Consider the following 22,367-nt stretch of genomic DNA (forward strand, 5'->3'; position numbering starts at 1 on the left):
TATTGTTGATTAATTTTGAAAAAAGACAGTTGAGTCAGTTGTTGTTTGTACATAAAAATGAGAAATTTATTTTCATGAAAAGTCAGTTTCAAACTAGGTAAACCGAAAAAAGTTGTTTTCGGTAAATATTCGCTTTGAGGGCACCTGGCGATTTTGAAAAAATTTTTGAGTATACTTACGTATTTTGATGCGTAGATTACGAATCCAAAAAAAAAGCGGTGCTCTTTCTTATTTATAAAGTTATTTATAAAAGGGCAACTTTTCAGCCTTCTTTTTCACAAAATAAACTATTCAAAAACACAAGCATTTATTCACTGGGTCACCTTCACACCTTATTCCTCCTTCCTTGACACTTTTCACCTCAACAATAAACTATTATCCAATAAGAATGTTAAAAAATTTACGGAGCTGCTTTTTAGTTATATATCTCTGTATTTTACGTTTTTAGGGTTAATGGCATAGTTGGTACGACTGATGGTGCATTCGTTTTTAAATTAAGTTTTTTATAAGATAAATGTTGATTGTTGAATTGAAAAGTGTCAATTGAGGAGAATTAAGGTGTAAAGGTAACCTAGTGAATAAAATGCTTCTGTTTTTGAATAGTTTATCTTGTGAAAAAGAAGGCTGAAAAGTTGCCCTTATCTGAACTTTGAAGGGCCGTAACTTTGTAAATAAGGGAGAGCGCCGCTTTTTTCTTTCGGATTCGTAATCTACGCATCAAAATACGCATGTACACTAAAATTTTTTTCAAAATCGCCGGGTGCCCTCAAAACGAATATTTACCGTGTGTATAATATACACGAGTTTGAACTGTTTAAAAAAATAAATCTGTTTTTCCGTCAATCAGCTGTCGCACCCATACGAACGAAAACTCTGAAAAGTTGAGAACTTGTGCGAGCTAAGGACTAACGAGCTCTTACCTTTTAACGTGTGATTCCTAACACGGTTGCGGAATCATCCCAGCTTCAACCAGATAAATTCTCTCGAGAAAAATATCTGGTCGAGGTGGAATTGAACCTACGATCTTCCGATCGTGAGTCGGGCGCACCACCACCGCGGCCAATTCCAATGGTGTGCCATTTTAATATTTTCATTATAATGAGTACAAAGAAATGAGTATAGATTCTATAAAAAATTGAAAGGTACCACCCACTTAGGGCGACTTACTCTATTTGTAAATCTGCAACAAAACCACTAACTTGTCATTATTTTCATTTTTTAACTTTTTCTGGATTTTAAACTTTTTCTTTCTTTATTAGGGTTCTTCAGAAAACAGTATAACATATAAAAATAAACTGATCGATCACTAAAATTATCAGTGACTGGTCCTTGTTAACATATATATTTGTCCAGATTTCTCATAATATGAACAGAAAATTATTATTTCATCAAGTCACAATCAAATTCTTCAAAGAAAAAAATGCATCTGGCAACGCTGCAGCACCGACGTAAAATTTCAAAATTGGTTTCCATTTCTTCTACTTTGACTTGCCCTCTTTGTCTAATTTTGTCACATTCTGTGCCACGTTCCGTTTCCCAAGTTGGTTAACCAGAAATGGCGGAGTGGTAACAGTTCGGTTGACAGATGCGCCTGAAAATTTTTATATACAGAACGATTGACAGAAGCACATAGGTATTATAACCTTTGGACCGGCCATCCTATCACTTCGCTACTTGATAACTTGCATACTACCTTAAGAGAAAGAGACTGAAAGATGAAATAATATATGATCAAGGTACTAACTAATGTATATTCTGTGACCTGGTACGTAATTAACTTTGATATATGACTCAGATTATTCTATTTTCCACAATATGTCTCTTTCTTTAGCTCACATTCAAGAGAACAACTGATTAATGCTCCTCAATCACCTCGTTCTGAAGGCCAGTCCAATGGTTGTTAGTCTATGGAAGTGATAAAGCTCGCCTGCTAACTAGTGGTAACCTCTGAATCTAATTCAAATCAGGGTTAGTCGTATCACAGCATAAGTAACAATTATGCTGTGGTCGTATACAAACCTTCTATTCAAGTAATAACAAATGCTGGCTGCAGACAATGGAAATAATAATTATCAAATGATTAATAAGTATAGGTTTGATGCTTACTGTTTTATAAAAATAAAATAATTGATATTATTGTTTTATGTTAGACCTGAAGATCAATATTATTGTTTCAAGTTTCAAAGTATTATAGAAGGAAAATTTATTCCATATGTGGATATTACATTCATACACTTGTTTACTGTGCATTGCCAAGATACATAAAGACATGATAAAGGAGATTTTTTATTCCTAACTAGGGAATTCATAATAAACGATACTGCCTCTGGTATCGATTTTGTGAACTAGAGACAAGTAAGAAGTATGTATTTTTGTCGCTGTTTTTGAACGTTTTTCAAATTTGAAAAATGTCTTTTGCAACTTTTGCAAGCGGTACTTGACTTTTTTCAAAAATCATTTTCACTCTATTCCGAATCGAATGGAACGTCGTTCATATTTTTCGGAGGCGGAGAAGAAAGTTTGACTTGAGAGGCGCTTGATCAGAATACAAAATGCTTAACTCACTGAATATGTTCAAAAACGTTCATTTTCTAAAAATGTATATTACAGCTATCACGAACCATGATTCGTGAATTTATCGATTTGAAAAATCACTGAATCGAATTTTAAAGATTGTTTGGCCAAATCAATAAATGAATTCAATCATATAAACGATTCCTTTTTTATTTTTTCAAAAACCATTATAAAGACAATATTTTTTTCTGAAGTTGAGCATTGCCAAGATATACATAAAGACATGATAACGGAGATTTTTTATTCCTGACTAGGTAATTCATAATAAACGATACTGCCTCTGGTATCGATGTTGCGAACTAGAGACAAGTACGAAGTATGTATTTTTGTCGCTGTTTTTGAACGTTGTTCAAATTTGAAAAATGTCTTTTGCAACTTTTGCAAGCGGTACTTGACTTTTTTCAAAAATCATCTTCACACTATTCCGAATCGAATGGCACGTCGTTCATATTTTTCGGAGGCGGAGAAGAAAGTTTGACTTGAGAGGCGCTTGATCAGAATACAAAATGCTTCACTCACTGAACATGTTCAAAAACATTCATTTTCCAAAAATGTATAATACAGCTATCACGAACCATGATTCGTGAATTTATCGATTTGAAAAATCACTGAATCGAATTTTAAAGATTGTTTGGCCAAATCAATAAATGAATTCAATCATATAAACGATTTCTTTTTTATTTATTCAAAAACCATTTGAAAGACAATATTTTTTTCTGAAGTTGAGCATTGCCAAGATACATAAAGACATGATAACGGAGATTTTTTATTTCTGACTAGGTAATTCATAATAAACGATACTGCCTCTGGTATCGTTGTTGTGAACTAGAGACAAGTAAGAAGTATGTATTTTTGTCGCTGTTTTTGAACGTTTTTCAAATTTGAAAAATGTCTTTTGCAATTTTTGCAAGCGGTACTTGACTTTTTTCAAAAATCATCTTCACACTATTCCGAATCGAATGGCACGTCGTTCATATTTTTCGGAGGCGGAGAAGAAAGTTTGACTTGAGAGGCGCTTGATCAGAATACAAAATGCTTAACTCACTGAACATTTTCCAAAAATGTACATTACAGCTATCACGAACCATGATTCATGAATTTATCGATTTGAAAAATCACTGAATCGGATGTTAAAGATTGTTTGGCCAAATTAATAAATGAATTCAATCATATAAACGATTCCTTTTTATTTATTTAAAAACCATTATAAAGACAATATTTTTTTCTGAAGTAGAGTATATTGTTCAAATCCTACCAACAAAAAATAAGTCCAATCTTATAAGCAAGTATTATGAGTACTTACATAATTTTGTACATGGGAAAAATTGGACACTTTCAAAGGGAAACTGCTGTTTTCAAAGTAGATGAAAACTGGTGGCTGTGTCTGACGGTCAAATTTTATGACAAACTAAATAGTGAAAACCGGATATGGATATCTACCATCGTTTCTGAGTAACAGCACGTTTTTCGAAAATATACATTTTTGAAAAGTTGCTGTAGCTTTTTTTCCTGTCAAAAATTTTTTGTTTGTATGAAAACATTTTCGAAGCACTTTTTTACGTAGAATTCAATGGTGTAAAAAAACTTATTTTTTCAAATGAATATATCAATAGTTATTGATGGAAAACTATTTTTTCAAGAGACACCCTGTATATTTCGCATATTTCAATAGAGCTTTAAATCACCTTTCCACAAATGTAGCTTACTTTATGATTTGCTAGAGTCATCTTTGAAATATAGAGCTTTTGGTTTTTTCGTGTAGACTTTGAAACGCCCACTTTGAACAAGTAGGCTTTAGACGACGCGGCGATCAATCAGAAGGAAATTGTTCAGTAGTTGCTATCAAATGTGAGAGAAAGCTTTTTACGCCAGTAATTTAAACGTATAGTTTCAATAAAATTGATAAAGATTTATACTATATTTACTACTAATAACAACAATAATAATAATGATAAAGAACAAACAATGAAATATATTTATTTTGAGAAGGTGTTCGAAATGTCCACCAGCTTCTCCTACTCACATGCGACACCTTTTCTGAACGTTTGATTAGTTAAATAGGAGTGCGAGAAGCAAAACTCTGCATCACTGCCGCTTCCAATTCGTATCTAGAATTGGTCGGCAATTTAAAAATAAGATCTTTTAAACTTCCGCAGAGGTAAAAGTCCATAGACGTTAGGTCCGCTGACCTGGCCGGTCAACGGTGGGGTCCTTGGTTGGCTATCCAATTATTATCAAAATTTGTAGCCAAAAAATTGGTGACAATTGCACTGTTATGTGGCGAAGCCCCCTTTTGTTGGAAATATATTTTTCTGAACTCCATTAGTTGCAATTCATCAACAAGTGGTTTAAAATGTTGCCTTAAAATTTCTAAATAACTCTGAGATGTGGGAGTGCCATTATAAATGAACGGGCCGATAATTCTACCACTGAAAACACCTGCCCACTCACTAAGTCCAAATCTTTCTTGACTTTTCTCCTCCACAATAGAATGAGGATTTTGTTGTGCCCAAGTATAAGAATTGTATCAGTTGAAAATGCCGGTACTCCTCACATAAGCTTCGTCTGTCCAAATACAATTTAACGAAAAATCACGCACTTGGTTTTCCAGGCAAAGAGCCATGCTTCAAAATCTCCTGGTCTGAGTTGATACACTGTTCTGGTCCTGTATATGCCTTGAATTTCTATTTCTTTAAAATTCTTCTAAAGTTATTTTTTGGTAGGCCTGTTGATATTTTCAAAATTCGCGTGGATGTTTTTGGATTATTCTCAACAGCTCCTAAGACGACCATTTTTTTCAACCCTTATCCCTATTTGATTCATATAATTTTGGCTTTTTCTTTTCAAATTAACCACCATCAATTAGGTTGTGTCGCAATCTTGCGAAACTGTCTCTAAAAGGTTGTCTTCTCTCTGGTTACCTCTCGTGATACAAATTGCAAATAAGTGGGAAATGTTTAAAATTGTTGAGAATCAATAACAGGTAGTAGTTATATAATACTAACCATGTAGTAGTTAGGCCTCCAGAATATAAAAACATTAACATAGTAGTTACATTTAGTTATAATGATCTCCCGAGACGCGCGTCGAGAGACGGTAATTTTTGTTCTGGTGTTGGGAAAGTATTTTTCAATAGACTCATTTTACGTCAGAGGTTCGAGTACGAACTATCATATTTTCAATTTACTGTATTCGTTTAAAAATATCCTTATAGGACGAAACTGCAGTAACGTTAGTCACAAATACAAGTGTAAAATAAAACAGAAAGTTTTATTCCTCATAATAATATTTGTTATGTTCCTACTCATTTCTGGACAATTTTGGGCTCTTCTTTATGTTCATTTCTTACCTATATGTCCGCAAAGTGTTTCACTTTTTACAATCTAATGAATTTCTGAAGAGAATTAAAAAATATATTATCACATACGATGATGAACGAAATGTAAAAAGAGGGTACTCTTTTTCAAAAATAAAACAATCATACCAACTAATAAAATGAATATGAGTGATAATGAAACTGGAATGCTGAATATAAGAGGATGAACATTTTTGCTAACAATATTGTTCTCAAAATATTTATTGAAAAGGTTATTAATCACGCTATTCTTGTAATGCAGGTCACGGCCTAACTTCAGACTCAGGAGATATTCATAAAAATGGTTGTTCTCAAAAACTTCATTATCGTCGTATTCGTTCATTTCAAGGTCACCATTAAAACATGGATTTCCCCTAACATTATCGAAATCAGTCGAATTTCCTGCAACAACATCCACATTTTTATCCCCACAGTATTTCACAATATTCGTTAATGTCTCACACTTCCAAATATTTTCATTGAGGTTAATCTTCTGTAAGTAGGGGCAATGAGAAAGAAGAGTTTCAACATCCAGTTTACTAACTTGGTTTCTTCGGAAATCGATTTCTTTCAGTTTTCCCAAAGAACTGTAAAGCTGTATTTGCAATTCTGTCAAATTATTATAAGAAATGTTTAAATACTGAATGTTGGACATGAGTTCAAAGGTACCATACTGAAACTGTACAATATTGTTATGTGAAAGATCCAAAAAAACCAAGGCCCTCAGAGGTCTGAAAGCGCTACTAAGGATTTCACTGATGTTATTGTTATCCAGATGAAGATGTGTTAAGTTAGCTATGCTGACAAATGAGTTTTCACTGAGCTGAATTCCATTTCTACTCAAATATAGTTCCAAAACTGATGAATTGATAAAACCGTTACTGGAATCCTCGAGAGAGTGTATATTATTTCCTCCAAAGTCGATGAGTTTTGTCTTTTTCGCCAGAGCTTTAACCTGGGAGACATTATTATTCCTGAGATGTATTTCAATTGAATGTACACTAGCCATATCTACGATATCAATATTATTCTGGTTCAAATTCAGTGTCATCAATGAATTCATGTCAATAAAAGTATCGTTGATTACTCTCAAAAAATTATTCGACAAATTTATTGAAATCAGTGTCAACCTCTGCCATGAAAATAAATTGTTTTCCATTGACGAAAGCATGTTGTTTTGTAAAAAAAGATTACGCAGAGGTGTTTTTTCGAAAGCCTTCTCAGATATATATATTATATTATTATTCGATAGATTCAAGTCTTGCAAATGGGTCGATCCGTTGAATATTCCTTCCTTTATCATTCTGAGATTGTTATGCGAGAGATCTAAACAATTCAAATTCTCCAGTTCCTTGAAAGTTCCTGGTAAAATTTTCGAAATATTAGTATTACTCATTGTGACGCCCTTGATATATTGTGGTCGGGTACCGAATGTAAAAGTCGCCATCGTCGGCACTGATGAATTAGAAAATCGGATATAATAATCAGAGCAACAGAAGGTGGGATAGCTCAAATTTCTTGGTCTGTCATCTACGAAAAATAAGTCATGAATGTTTGTTCCCGGTCCTATATTTCCCTTGCAATCTTTGTCAATCTCATGTATATATTCGGTCCAGGCAATGGTGTAGTAGTAGGCCTCACACGCTGTTAGCGAAAATAGAGCAGTCAAGCAAATTAATACTCTGTACATTTCACCTCTTTTCATCAATAAGGCCCTGGAACAAAAAAACATATATCAATATACTCAATTGTTCAAGAACCAAACAGAAAGAAACGTCAATCAATCAGAAACTCCTGTGATCCTTAAATTGAGATTTTGAGTCTATTTAAAGCCTAGATTATACTAATCGAATTCTCAATATGTTTTGGTTATGCTAAGACTACAATCATTTAGATCACCTTTGGCGGGAGAAAATTTATAATAATCTTCCCTTCGATCCAGCGGTCACTACGATTTAGAACTTTCTGATCTACTTATATTCAAATCATAATGGTGATGCTTCAAAACACTTGACGCCGACTCTGTATTATTGATTGGAGTATATTTTATTTATTACACGCTTTATATTAGCTTCCCCTGTATGTATGTATGTATGTTTGTTTGTATGTATGTATATTTGTTTGTAACTTTCAAGCCCGGGATCTGTATTGACAGAATTATCGGCATTATTGCTTGATCTATTCGCGGGCAGATGGCGCTGTACATAACCTCCTTGATAGGTTGTTCAAAAGAAAATCAAAATAAAAAACATATTTTGAAAATTATAAGTGTTAGCGAAATTTTGTACTACAAATGAAATATTTAAATATTTACACAATTACCCGTGATTCAGTACATTAAAAAGTTTTGAACGAAACGGAAGATACATTTTAAAATCTAATCCGATTGTTTGAAAGCAAATCAGAATATGGATTTCAACAAAAAAAACTTTATCGTAACTTGTACACCTAAAAATTTAGTTACTCAAATATTTCAAAAAATCGAAAAATTAGAATTAAGGTGCTTGACATACATATCAAATCAAAAGATTGATTTGAAAAATGAAATTATTCACTGAAAAAATATTTTTAGTCCATCAATATTTTGAATGAAACTTCAAATCAAAACATCAACAACAAAACAATAACGAACGAAAAATACTAATATTATTGTGAAAAAAATGTGGGCGCTTTGTGCCATATTTTTGTATATCAGGCGCCCGTCGCTTTTTTTACAATAATACCTACTAGTATTTTTCGTTCGTTATTGTTTTAAGCTTATTTGAAAAACTATTTTTAACTTTTTAGTTCGATTTTCTTTAAAAGCGTGTTTTTCAGTTTTTAAACTATATTTATAGTAAGTGAAATTCGAGTATATGCATGGAACATGTACTCGAAAACGGTACATTTTAGGGTAATTCATAGGAAAAAACATAAAATTCCATATGATATTGGTACAAACTTGCGATTATTTAATATTCGCACTTCGCTTTCAAATTCAGCGATCCGGTGATGACTGGATACTAACAATATTCTAGATATTTATAGGTCACTTAGGCTCTTTCTCTGCTCCTATTTTCCTTTTCCTCCTCCCGTTTCTGGTTCAGCGCAAGGCACACTGCTTTCCCACTTATTTAGTGGTTTCCATAATTTGCATATCTCTACACTAGCATGTACTCAGCTTCTTTGAACTTTATTTCAAACCAGTGTCGCCAGTGGATGATTTCAGCTTCGAATCACTCGATGTTATGGGAATTTTTATTGCGTTTGCCAATGGCCTCTTGGCTTTATCGAGATAGGATTTGCCGCAGTCGTATGTCATTGGTAAATGCAATTCTTGGCACATAGAACGAGATTACCTCTAGGATTCATCAGCGAAATTTCTAGGATGCTGTGTCCGAAACTGTTACTTCCAATTGGGTAAGAAGTAATGTAATACTTCTGTGTTATTTATTCGACAAATCATAATTATGTTTTTTGTATATACCTACATATTTATGTGTTCCTTTATGAAATATTACTTGTAAGACGTGCCTATGTACTTTGTATGACAAAGGGTGAAAATAAATGACTATGACTATGACTATGCGATTATGGATACTAACAAACAAAACGTCGTGAAGTAACTTGGTTTATAATGTTTTTTTTTGTTTTTTAATTTTTTTTTGCATGTTTCATAATTTATGTTGATTTCATTTTATTATCATTTTGTTTTTGTTGTCTGTATATATTCAAAACTTCACTTATTTCAATTTCAGGTCAGAATTTCAAAAGTTAGCGTTCTCACATTTTTAAATTTCGAATACTCATTGCTCATTAATTTTTCTCATTTTATTTTTTTAACTAACGCATCCGAATAGGTATGTCCGGTAATTTCCAGTATTTTCATCAATTTCACCATTTCATTCATGTCTTTTTGATTTGTTCTTCCAACTTTGAAAATCACCAAGAAACATTTTGAACAACAAAAATATTTTTACGCGAAGCTCTTAGCACTTTGTCGAATAAACTTAAGGGCCTGTAAAAATATGCTAAAGAAAGTGTTTCATAATAAGATAAACTTCATTAACCGGAGATAACAAATAATATTAATGATAATAACAGCGCCTTTATTTACTTCAAATCAATTCGCATTCGGTATGTAACCAGCAAAATCTTTTCCTGCTTGAAAATCACGAAATGAGATTAAGCCTTCGGCTTCTGGTAACATCAATCATTCTGATATCCATAGAGAATTTCTAACATTATATGACGAAAAGGAGACGGAAGAGAAAAAGTATGAGATTTGCGGCATGAGCTATGAGGATTTCGAAAGAAAGTATGTTGGAAAACTGAATGGGCTATAATAACTTGCTGTAAGGACCACTCGCCGTGTTTCATATATTTGGTTGCGTAGACAAGTCCCCTGTCGCTCAAAATGCTTCAGGAACCGGCTGCAGAATAAATGAGAAATGATTGAAATTGTTGATAACTTCTCATAACAGCAGGTTTTTATTGCTTTCGAAAGTTTAGAAATCGAAAAACGAGGAATGAGTAAACAACATTCCGTTGTTTACTCAACAATGACACACATTTGATTACCTTTTTGTGTATGGCTCTCCAGTTTCCTGAAAGATCGTTTCCTGCGAGTGGTCATCGATGGATATCTCTCGAATACTATTACCATTAATGCTGGTGTTCCCCAGGGATCCATATTATCTCCAACCCTCTTTTTATTGTATATCAATGACTTATTGAAAAAAACCAAGAATCCAATATATTGCTTTGCTGACCACAGCACACTGGTCTTATCATTCCAATTGGATTCCAGGACATCGGCTGCGGATCCACATCTTCACCGGCAGCAGAGGTTGCATATCTTAATGGGGATCTGGAAGTGATTTCGAATCGGAGTGAAACTAACCAGGTTCAATTCAAAGCCACAAAAACCCAGGCATTGGTTTTCTCCAAAAATAGAAATGTCTCTGAACCGGATATAATTATGTCAGGACAGACAATTCCGCTTTCTGCTTCGATAAGTTTGTTGGGGGTTAAAATGGACACCAATATGTCTTGGCACAATCATGTCGCTGGAATTGCGAATGCCGTTTCTCGAAAGCTTGGAACAGAACCAGAAAACTGTAAACACCTCAACAACTTGTTATGCTTTATAAAGCTCAGATCAGACTTTTGGAGTATTGTTCGAAGAAAGGTTGGAGATTTGTGTATCTTCTTTAGATACTTTTACGGGAAGTGTTCAAGTGACGTGGCACATTTGATTACACCAAGAGCGGTACATATCAGAAATATGCGACGGACTGTGGCTGCTCATCGTTTTGAGGTTCAACTCAGAATACCTCGAACTCCACTGTTTGAGAACTCTTTAATTTGGAGAACTGCGTTCATGTGGAATAAACTTCCTGAGAACTTTTTTCCAAATTTATTTTATCTCCAGCGATTCATATCCAATGTGAATCGCTACTTTCACACAGGCACGGCTCTTAGAGCGCCTTGAGGATTTTCCCCTAGTGCTTGTGTTTTGTCTAAAAACCCTAATTTGATGACTCTCAATATAATAATGATAATAATAATAATGTCTTTTATTTACCAAGATAAAAAAGAAAGTACACAAAGGAAGAAACAATGGGTTTGGTAAAATCTCGGAGCGGAATTCAGGAGGCAAGCTTGTGCAACACGCAGAATTCTGCTCTTCCATTCAACTTCTTTACAATATACAAAACTTAAAAGTATTAGTGCTTATGTAGTAAGAGAGAGAGAGAGAAAAATTGAAAGGAATAAAAGAGGGGTAATTCATAATGCTTACAGAATGATTTGAATTTTTGCATTTCATGCAAGATTTCAGTTGCACGATAGCTGTTTTTCATATAGCCAAGTTACGAGCCTGAAGCTCGTGGCAGTTTCAATTTTTTCAGGTGTGTGGGTAGACTATTGTAATGAGTGTAGATAGAAAAACTGAACGATCTCTCAAACAGTGCTGTGGTGGGGGACAATTATTGTATTTTTGTGTCGGATATTCACTTCATGTTCATTTTCATGAAATCGAACTTTATCATGAAGATACTGCGGTGATTTGTTGAAATAAGGTTAGAGATTGCAATAAGAAACGATTCTTCATTGATAGCCATTGCGACTGATAAAGCTTATGAGAAATATGCTGGAAATTACGAATGACATAGATGTAGCGTAAACAGGAAATTTGGACTTTTTGTATCCTGCACAAATCTAGACTATTAAGACTATCTAAACAGGGAAAATATACAGGTGAACAGTAGGTGAACTGTGAAAGGATGAGAGTCTGGCATAAATTGGTTTTTGTCTGAGTATTTAGGTATGCTCGGTGAGGGTAAATTAATCTTAAGTTCGCGTAAGCTTTCTGGATATATAATGAAACTTGCTTTTTGAACCTGAAATTATTATCCAACATCAAGCCAAGATTTGTTGCCTCCGGTACTATATTTAGAGTTAAACCATTCAGAGAAATATTTACTTGAAGTAAATACTTTTGGCATAATAACTTGGGACCAAACATAAGAACCTGCGTTTTATTAGGATTCTGTTTCGGTTCGTGTTTCACAGAAGAATCATAAATGTTTTGAAGTTCAGTATTGATGTCAGCAACAGCTTCATTCAGCAATTCTGATTTAAACGATACATAAAGTTTGGCATCATCAGCGTAAGCATGATACTTACAGAGATTGATCTTAGTCAGTATATTTGAGGTATATAAACTGAAGAGCAAAGGCCCAAATATAGATCGTTGCGGAACACCGCGCAGTAATTTCACCGATTCAGCTAGTTCGCCTTTGAGTTTCACCATTTGATGTCTATTTGTGAAGTATTCTTGCATCATCTTAACGGCTGTTTTAGAGAAGTCAATATAATTGAGCACATAGATATAAGTATTTCTGGATTCAATGAGTCGAACGCTTCACTGTAGTCCAGTAAGATCAATAACGAGATGTCTCCTGTATCTGTTGCTGCCAATATGTCATTCGTTATTTTAAGCAAAGCTATTGTACAGCTATGTATAGGCCTAAAACCCGACTGAAAAAGAGGCATTAAAGTTACTTATATATTCCCTGATTTATTTGTTCAAAATGCGTTCCAATAACTTAGACATGGTGGGTAGAATACTTATGGGTCTGAGATCTTTGTAGTCTAAAATATCAGCTGTTTTTGGGAACACGCAATTTTCCATTGAGTTGGGAAAAATTTTTCAAGAATACAGCTATTGACTATATCTGTCTATCTGCCTGTTTAAAATCTGTTTTTCCGTTAACCAGCTGTAGCACCCCTACGAACGACAACCCTCAGAAGTCGAAACTTGTGCGAGCTAAGGAATAACGAGGTCTTACTTTTTAACGTGTGATTTCTAACACGGGAAAGCATTTTTTATCGGAAAGCATATATTTACCACAGTCATATTATTACCATCTACTCCAGTTGTATTAGTTTTCAAGGAAGTTACTGCTTGGTTCGCCTAGATTTATCAAAACAAAAACTATCAAAACAAAAACTGCAAACCTAAATAAAAAAAGATTTTATTTCAACAAACTTAAAACGTTACGGTTTAGTCGTTATAGATGTGAAGATGTGTTTTCAACTATGAAAAATTTGGAAAATATTTGTCACTGAATCAATAAATTTATTTGGGTTACTTTACTGGTCCAATGAAAAACTTAATCATTTCTCTCAGTTTATTAACAATAATTTGAATCAAAAACACTGAAGTATCACACTAAAATATTTTATTTTTATATAATAATGTACTTTTAGGCTTCCATATAAATGCGTGAAATAAATGTATGATTATTTCTATTTAAAAAAATATTCTATTTAAAAAGTATTACAATTATCTTATTGACTACATAGAAATTGCCAGAAATTCTAGAAAATCTTAAGTTTTTTCAATAATAGAACCAATATTGCAAGCAATGAAATGAATATTGAAAATAATATAAACATAACACTAACTATAAAAGGAACATGTGTATTCCTATATTGAAAATCTTTATTGAAAAAGTCATAAGATGAAGTATTCACGGAATTCAAATATTCATTGAAGAATTTAAATAATGAACTATCATTTAAGGAGTCCAAACTAATTACGGTTTGATTAGTCAGAGTCGAATTGCTGTCCGCATCAAAGTCTTTATTATAGCATGCATTTCCTCTAACATTATCAAACTCAGTCAAATTTCCTATCACTATTTCTATATTCTTATCCTGGCAGTATTTCACGATATTTGATAAAATTTCACACTCCCAAAGATTTCCATTCAAGTTGATCTTTTGAAGGTTGGGGCAGTACCAAAGAAAAACCTTGACGTCAAGTGTGTCAACTTGGTTTTGCCTAAAATCTAATTCTTTTAATTTTGGTAAAGGACTGAACACCTGAATTGGGACCTCTGTGAATTTGTTGTGGGAAATATTTAAAACTTCAATATTAGGAATGAGCTCAAAGGTGCCATACTGAAGTTGTAAAATATTGTTATGTGAAATATCTAAAAGAATCAAAGATTTCAGATCTTTGAACACATTATTCGGGATTTTACTTAGTTTATTATTATCTAAATGGAGGTGAGTCAAGTTGGGAATGCTAGAAAATGACTTTTCACTCAGCTGAATTTGATTATAACTCAAGTATAATTTTAGAATTGATGAATTGATGAAGGCGCTTCCGAAATTTTCGAAAAGGGATATATTATTTTCACCCAAATCTATGACTTTCGTCTTCTCTGCCAAAGATTTGATCCGTGAAATGTTATTATTTCTGAGGTGTATTTCAGTTGAAGGTACGGCAACAATATCAACAACTTCAAGGTTGTTCTTGTCCAAATATAAAGTAGACAACAAATCTAAAGCGATAAAAGTATTGTTGATATCTTTAAGTGAATTGTTCCTCAAATCTATGAAATCTAATGTAAATGTTTGCCACCAAAATAATTTGTTCTCCAAAAACGATATCACATTATTTTGTAGAAAGAGATTTCTTAGAGGAGTATTATCAAAAGCATTTTCAAAAATATATTTTATATTATTATTCGCTAAATTCAAGTCGTACAAATGTTCCACTCCATTGAATATTCCATTTTTTATAGCACTGAAGTTATTGTGAGAGAGATCTAAACAATTTAAATACCTCAATACTTTGAAGGTGCCCGGCACTATTTCTGAAATATTGCTTTTCTTCATTGTTATACCACTAATATAACCATTACGACTTCCGAAAGAACTTATTGCTAATGTCGGAAGTGATGAATTGGAAAATCGTATGTAATAATCTGAACAACAGAAAGTGGGAATGCTCAACTTTCTTGGTTGGTCACCTCCCAAGAATACATCATGAATACTCAGTCCATTTTTAATATTGTCTCTACAACCTTCATTATACTCGTGTGTTTGTTGGTCAACAGATATCATATAATTATCTTGAGCAACTGTTAATGATAGTAGAGTACTCAAAAACAGTGGTAACTTGTTCATTTTGCGGCTGCTGAAACAAAAAATTGAATATTTATATTTAATTTTAGCAACAGGCTAAAATAAGGATTAACTCTATCCACACATAATTTTTCTCGCCAAGAAGTTGCCACTTGAAATAACCAAATTCGGATACTAAACAGTCAACAATTTGCTTGGTTTTAGGGTTACCTTATACTGCACGTACCTATATAAATATCAAATTATCATCTTGATATTTATCAAGTGCTTGTTTCTGTATTGTAAATTGGAACGTATGTTCAAAAATTGTGACATTGTAAATTACATAGAATATATGGGTAATTTATTTTTGTATCATCACTCTCAACTATTACAAATTAATTCGTTAAGGCCAGTCTCGACTTACCTATATTGTAGGTTAATGAACTGGCACCTGAAAACTGAAAACAACTACTCCCCTGGCTAATATTTCTTGCGTTTACAGGAAATACTTCAGTGAAGATCCCTGCACTGACACCAACGCCCTTCGTGGTATTAGCTATGGGAGTAGTTGTTTTCTGATAGGTGTCAGTCCATTAACTTACAGTGTAGGTGAATCCAGAGTGGCCTGAACGAATTGTTCTTTTAGTTAATGTGATTTACAGCCAGTCTTCAAGTATGTCCACTGAAGACAGGCAGTTTTTTTTATCATGTGGTAACAAGGCCGTAGTCAGGGGGGGATCAAGGGGATTGATGCCCCCCGAAAGTTCTACAAGCAACGGCCATCCAAAAATTATATCAAATACAACGATTGGCTTGGTTGGTGCCAACCGCGGCAATGGAATTAATTACTTGTCTGTCCCATCAGGACCTGTACGTTAAGAAGGTTGTGTTAATGGCCATGTTACGATAGCACACGGCTGGTGTAAACCTCGAAGTAGAAATGAGTCAATTGAGGCTGAGCCTATGGCGAGAAGCGCACACTGCGCAACCTCTGCTGCAGGCAACCAGTGATGCAATTGAGCCCAGGTTTGTGTTTAATATACCCTACAAATACAATACGCATATATACAGACAGCTCAAAAACCAAAGGAGGCTCAGGATGTAGAGTGTACTCTAGATCACTAAGCCTAAGGATTGGGTGGAGAATGGGAAATATCATTTAAACCGAACTGGCTGGTATCTCAATTGCCACAAAAGAAATAACCAGGAAAGGAATTTCTGGCAAAAAATAGCAGACAAGCCCTATTAGCCTTGAATAGGCAACGTGTTACCTCAGGGCTAGTACTAGAGTGCCACCAAGATTTAGCCAAAGCCTCGGTAGATAATAACATTTTCCTGAGGTGGATTAAAGGGCACGCATTGCCGACTCTTCAGCCCAGGAAGCGGCTGGCTTAAAAATTTCAGTACTCAGCGGCACCTACGGCCTGATGATTTCGACAATTGCGGAACTAGCCAAACGTTACACCCATGCTCAATCCCCAAAGAGATGGGATGATATCAAAAGGTGCACTCTTGCTAGGATCACCCTGGGCATCCCTGGGAAGCTGGCGCCGAAGAATTATCTAGCGATGACCAGGAAAAATCTACGCTCAACAGTAGGATTTCTGACTGGCCACTATCAACTAAGAAAACACCTCCATAATATGGGGCTAGTGGACACATCTCTATGCAGGATGTGTGAACAGGAAGATGGAACTGTAAGGCATGTCCTATGCGGGTGTCCGGAGTTATCGTCAATAAGAGAGTGTGTGTTCGGCGAGTATTGGCCTACACCTGCCGATATAAAGGAGATGTCTACTAGTGACCTGTCCACCTTTCTGGAAAGGACAGGGTCGATGATGACTTAGGAGGACATCTCCTTGGGAGGATGTACAATGGGTCACATGTGGCCTAAGTGCTGTGGGCCTACACTCACCCTCCCTACCCTACACATACGGATACTATTGGAATCATGAAATCCGTTAGAAATTTTATCAAGTCCTTGGCAAAACGAACCAAGTGCTTGAAAGAGAATATTGAAAAAAACTTCCCCGAAACACAATAGAAAACCCTTACGGCAATGTGCGTACACACTTTCAAAGATCTTGGCGATCTAAAACGCCTTAAAACTTATTCAAGAAACTCTACAAGTTAAAAAACTGAATTTGATTTTGTAAAAAGATGTTAATATTTATGTAATGGTTTTCTAATAAATATATGATCATGTAACACAATATGTTTTTCTACTGTTTGACCAAATCAAGTTGTTTCTGGCTACGGCCTTGTGTGGTAATATCGCTACATTCTAAACCGTAACAGATACGATGACGATTAAATGGGAAAAAAGGTATCTGTCATCGGGAGCAATACAATGATCAAAGAAAATTTGCGGGGAGTCTCGCCCTTCTCGAGTTATACGGGGAAAACCATAAATGGAATTGTCATTTCGGAGAATATCAATAAATGGAAAAAGAAAATGTGATTGTTTTCGAAGTGTACTATGACGATTTAATGATAAATATTCGATAAAACGTTTCGTGTCAACATGGCCACCATCAACTTTTTTTTTAAATACGGACCTGTCTTTTTTTATTACAGAAATTGATAACGCAATAAATTCGTAATCCAAAGGTAAATCACATTTGATATTTTTATAGCGTTTCATTTGAAATAACCACCATCATCAGTGACAACAATCAAACAGAAAAACAATTTATTTCATCATGAAATTTTGGGAAAAATGAAACCCATACGGAAAATAAAAGTTACATGGCAATCTACATTAACTGCTCGAAATGACGACCTCTTTCTTGAATGAACATACGTTGTCGGTCCAGACAATTTATGTAGCAATTTTCTAGCATAATAGGTGTAATACTAATACATGCATCTCTAATTTTTTGTTTGAGACGGTCGATATCTGTACTTGGTGTTGAAAAAACTTTATCCTTTATGTATCCCCAGACAAAAAATCTAAAGGAGTAAAATCTGGAAATCGGCTGGCCAGTTATTGGTCCATTGTTTCCAATCCATTTTCTTGAGAATATTGCATCTAAATGTTCCCTTACTATTGCTGCATTATGGGGAGGAGCGCCGTCCTGTTGAAAATATTGCATTTCATGGCGGATATTCAGTGGTAATTCATCTAAGTAGCCATCGAATTCATTGAATAGAAAATGAAGATACATTTCACTATTCAAATGATCATCGTAAAAGAAAGGACCAAGGAAGTTTGTTTCCATAATTCCCAACCAAACGTTTATTACGAACCTTTCTTGGAAATTGGTTTCCCTATGTAAATGTTCATTTATATTATTCCACCTATAATGGATATTTCTGTTAAACTAACCATTGTTAGTGAATTTTGATTCGTCCGTCCATATTATTTTTTTACAAATATTTCCAATTTTCCTATTTTTACGTCTTAACCACTTCGCAAATTTCTTTCTAATCGTCTAAACATTTGGATGTTCGGAATACAACGATTCGGGTACCTATAGCTCAACATACATATTCCTTGAAAAAGAGGATTTCTATTTGATTTCGCATAACTGAATAGCATACCAGTCCTTTCATCAGTTGAATATATCTTTGATATGTTCATAAACGCTCGACAGTTCTCAACAGATATCAACAACGCATTCATTTTTCCTGCCATACAAACCAAGCAAAGCCTACGCGTTTAAGATGGTAAATGAATAGAGATGCTATTTGATCATACCAAATCATGCAACAATCGAATTTTGAACAAAAACTGATATTTTCGTTACTTCCAGGATTTAGAATTATAAAAATATTACGATGTATAATTGATTAGGGAGAAATAAGCCTTGAATGAAGGATTACGGCAATACTATACAATAGGTAGGGTACCTAGCTGTCGAATCTATTGGGTTGTCTGAATTATATTTTGAAGAAACAATTTACAAATGTAACGACAGGACCGTAATTTTAAATTGTTGTCACTGATGATGAAAGTTATTTTAAATGAAACGCTATAAAGATATCAAATGTGATACACTTTCGGATTGTGAATTTATTGATTTATCTATATTTGTAATAAAAAAGACAGGTTCGTATTAAAAAAAAAGTTGATGGTGGCTATGTTGACACGAAACGTTTAATCGAATATTTATTATTACATCGTCATAGTACACTTTGAATACAATAACATTTTCCTTTTCCATTTTTTGATATTCTCCGAAATAACAATTCCATTCGAAAAAAACAAAAACAACATTCTTGGTTTTCCTCGTATAACTCGTAAATTTTCTTCGACCATTGTATTATTTCCGATGACAGTTGCCTTTTTTCCCATTTAATCGTCTTCGTATCTGTTACGGTTTAGAATATAGCAATATTACCACATGATAAAAGAAACTGACTGGCTGTAAATCAAATTAACTAAAAGAACAATTCGTTCAGGCCAGTCTCGATTCACCTACAGTGTAAAGTAATGGAATTACATCTATCCAAAAACAACTACTCCCCTGGCTAATACCACGAAGGGCGTTGGATTATATCTGACAGGTGTCAGTGCAGGAATCTTCACTGAAGTATTTCCTGCATGTTACCACATGATAAAAAAAACATGTGAAACTCTACTATTACTTCCTACCCCATTCTGCCCTCAGACAAACAACTGATGTAATTTATTCAGTTGAAACTAAAAACACATCTTTCTTCATCTACACTCTAAATTGGTTCTGATCTCTGCAGTCATTTAATGAAAATTTTTCCGATTCCTACAAAAATTTTATTCAAGCCCTACTGCGAAAATTAAACTTGGATTAATTATGTATTTTGAGGCGATTTTTTAAGGTGTTTCTAAGAGAAATTATTTCTTGATGAAATTAAAATTATTATAGATTGATAGAAACTGCATCAAGAAAGCTAGTTACAGGTGAAGACATCACACACAAAACGTCTTAACTTAGTTCTCAGTTTATTGTTTCAGTTTTTTTTGTCATACAAAAGCTCTATGAGCTTCAGTGGCTTGTCATGTTTATTTATGCATTTCTTCTTGTTTATGTATTCAATCTTTTGAAATAAATATTATTATTATTATTAATGGGGTAAAACACGAAACCCGTCGAACAAATAAAATATCTAATATTCTTATATCAACTGGTGATGACGCTATAGAATCTGTTTAAAAATCTGTTTTCCGTTAATCAGCTGCCGCCCCCCTACGAACGACAACTCTCAGAAGTTAAGAAACTTGTGCGAGCTAAGGACTAACGAGGTCTTACCTTTTAACGTGTGATTTCTAACACGGTTGCAGAATCATTCCAGCTTCAACCAGATAAATTCTCCCGAGAAAAATATCTGGTCGAAGCGGGAATCGAACACACGACCTTCCGATCGTGAGTCGGACGCACTACCACCGCGGCCAATTCCACATGTAGTGAAACAAAAATTATCACCAAAGAAACTTATGAAAAAATTATAAAACTCAAAGAATCCGTACCTGGTTGCCATTATTAAGAATAAAGGTTGAAAACGGAAATATGAACCTTGACTGAATTCTTTAAAACTTCTAAACTATGTATTCGAGTAGACTTTCGCATATGACATCTGGACATTTCATTTATTTGACGGAAGATCAAACTCACTCTTGAAGATGATCACTTGTTGATTGAAACACGTGACGAGGTGTTAAAAATAACGGTTTAGTCTTGGGATAGAACTCCTTTAATATTCTTAATATTCATATTTATGTTTCAGCTTATTACCATTTTCAACAGCTTGATTGGTAGAATTTGGAACCTTTGGCGTTAAATTAATCAATAATTAGATAACTACTTTTGTTCTGGTGTGTGAAAAGTGTTTTCGATAGATTAGAAAACATATTTAATAAAGGGGAATTAGTCAATTCCGTTCGATCATTCAGTAGAGAAATGTGTCTCATTTCAATAACTAAAATAGTTTTTAAATCCTATATAGATTTTACAAAAATACGAAAAAAATCCTAAATTTCCATAAATATTTTTACTGTTTAATTCGGATGAACTCAAATTCTCATGTTGCCATGTAATAAACGACAAGTAAAACTTATTTGACTGTGCTACTCGTATGGTTTCCTGAATATGAGACTCGTCAATACGTTGACAATTTTTGATGAATATTTGCAGGAGAAGAGCGGAAAAACAAGGAAGTGGTATTCACTATCGTTGAGTTGAATGAAAAAAAAAAAAAAGTAAAAAAATAATGATGTTAAATATTTGACAATCGATAGGAGATTCTAGAAATATTGTATTGGTAAATCTTTGCTTACCCCGCAAAAATTCATATTTATAAAAGTTGAATCCATAATAAAATTAGTAATCGTACCTTATTTACTGTATAATGTATCCGCGATTGCAGACGTAGGTACTTTGTTTCGTCACTAGTAATTCCAACTGAAACTGATACAAAACAAAATTTCCATGTTGTAGTCTGGATTTGATAAACTTTAAATAGTCCACAATGTATCTTGAATTATCATCATTTACGAACACTTCCAACCGGACGTTTGAATTTTTGCATATTTCCCCTATAAGTTAATCTATCAATTTTTATCGGTGGTCACTGAATCATCTGCAGACGGATTTCGAGATGAAAGTCCCTTGCTATATACAGTGTGTGAAAGTTACGGTTACGGTACATATTTTAACAAGATCCCGAAGCACGTCAAATTTAAATAATAATTTGACACACTTCAACGGAAAAATGCTATCTCTGCCTTCAACTCCAAATTTTTTAAAAGGGAAGTATAGTCTTGTGATATATCGCTTGAAAGGCTTCTTCATTCTCTATTCAAAAATGTTATCGCTTTCAAGTTTATTGCAACAATTATGATAAAATAAATTAAAATCATGTGGTTACCGAAACTCGATAAAATACACTCAAAACTTATTGCAATATAATCAAAACTTATTTCATGTTGAGGTATTGATAATGAGAAAGTAAGCAAATACCATATCAATGTTCTTTTTATATGGTATCCTTTGAAAAACTGTAAATAATTTCCATGGCAACGTTAATTTAAAACGTCTTGTCAACTTGTTTCGTA

General features: G+C 33.9%; 1 protein-coding gene and 1 long non-coding RNA gene across 2 annotated transcripts in view; one reads left to right on the top strand and one right to left on the bottom strand.

Annotated features, from left to right (window-relative positions):
- Window positions 1-1,586: 1,586 nt before the first annotated feature.
- LOC141484695 (uncharacterized) overlaps window positions 1,587-22,367 on the top strand; it is a 30,017-nt gene continuing 9,236 nt past the window's right edge. Inside the window, exons 1-2 of the long non-coding RNA XR_012466745.1 lie at window positions 1,587-1,765; window positions 1,832-1,968. This is a non-coding gene — a long non-coding RNA (uncharacterized lncRNA). The remainder of the gene's footprint in view (window positions 1,766-1,831; window positions 1,969-22,367) is intronic.
- Window positions 4,218-22,360, bottom strand: LOC111510287 (uncharacterized). The gene is made up of 5 exons (XM_074179540.1): window positions 21,647-22,360; window positions 13,829-15,404; window positions 12,841-12,952; window positions 12,409-12,766; window positions 4,218-7,644 (listed from the first exon to the last, which is right to left on the bottom strand). The coding sequence occupies exons 2-5, from the start codon at window positions 15,392-15,394 to the stop codon at window positions 5,994-5,996; spliced, it is 3,687 nt and encodes a 1,228-aa protein (XP_074035641.1). The 5' UTR covers window positions 15,395-15,404; window positions 21,647-22,360; the 3' UTR covers window positions 4,218-5,993.

This window comes from Leptinotarsa decemlineata, unplaced genomic scaffold (genome assembly GCF_025532065.1).
Source record: "Leptinotarsa decemlineata unplaced genomic scaffold, Ldec_3_MD MMD2_tig00026282_RagTag_RagTag, whole genome shotgun sequence".
Lineage (NCBI taxonomy): Eukaryota > Metazoa > Arthropoda > Insecta > Coleoptera > Chrysomelidae > Leptinotarsa > Leptinotarsa decemlineata.

Excerpts from the sequence above, each read along its gene's own strand:
- LOC111510287 (XM_074179540.1), bottom strand. The coding sequence starts at position 15,394 with ATGAACAAGTTACCACTGTTTTTGAGTACTCTACTATCATTAACAGTT. Across the intron at positions 12,953-13,828 it reads TTTCATTGCTTGCAATATTG|TCGGGTTTTAGGCCTATACA; the intron begins GTTCTATTATTG and ends CCTCTTTTTCAG. Across the intron at positions 12,767-12,840 it reads ATTGATCTTACTGGACTACA|CCGTTAAGATGATGCAAGAA; the intron begins GTGAAGCGTTCG and ends TCTCTAAAACAG.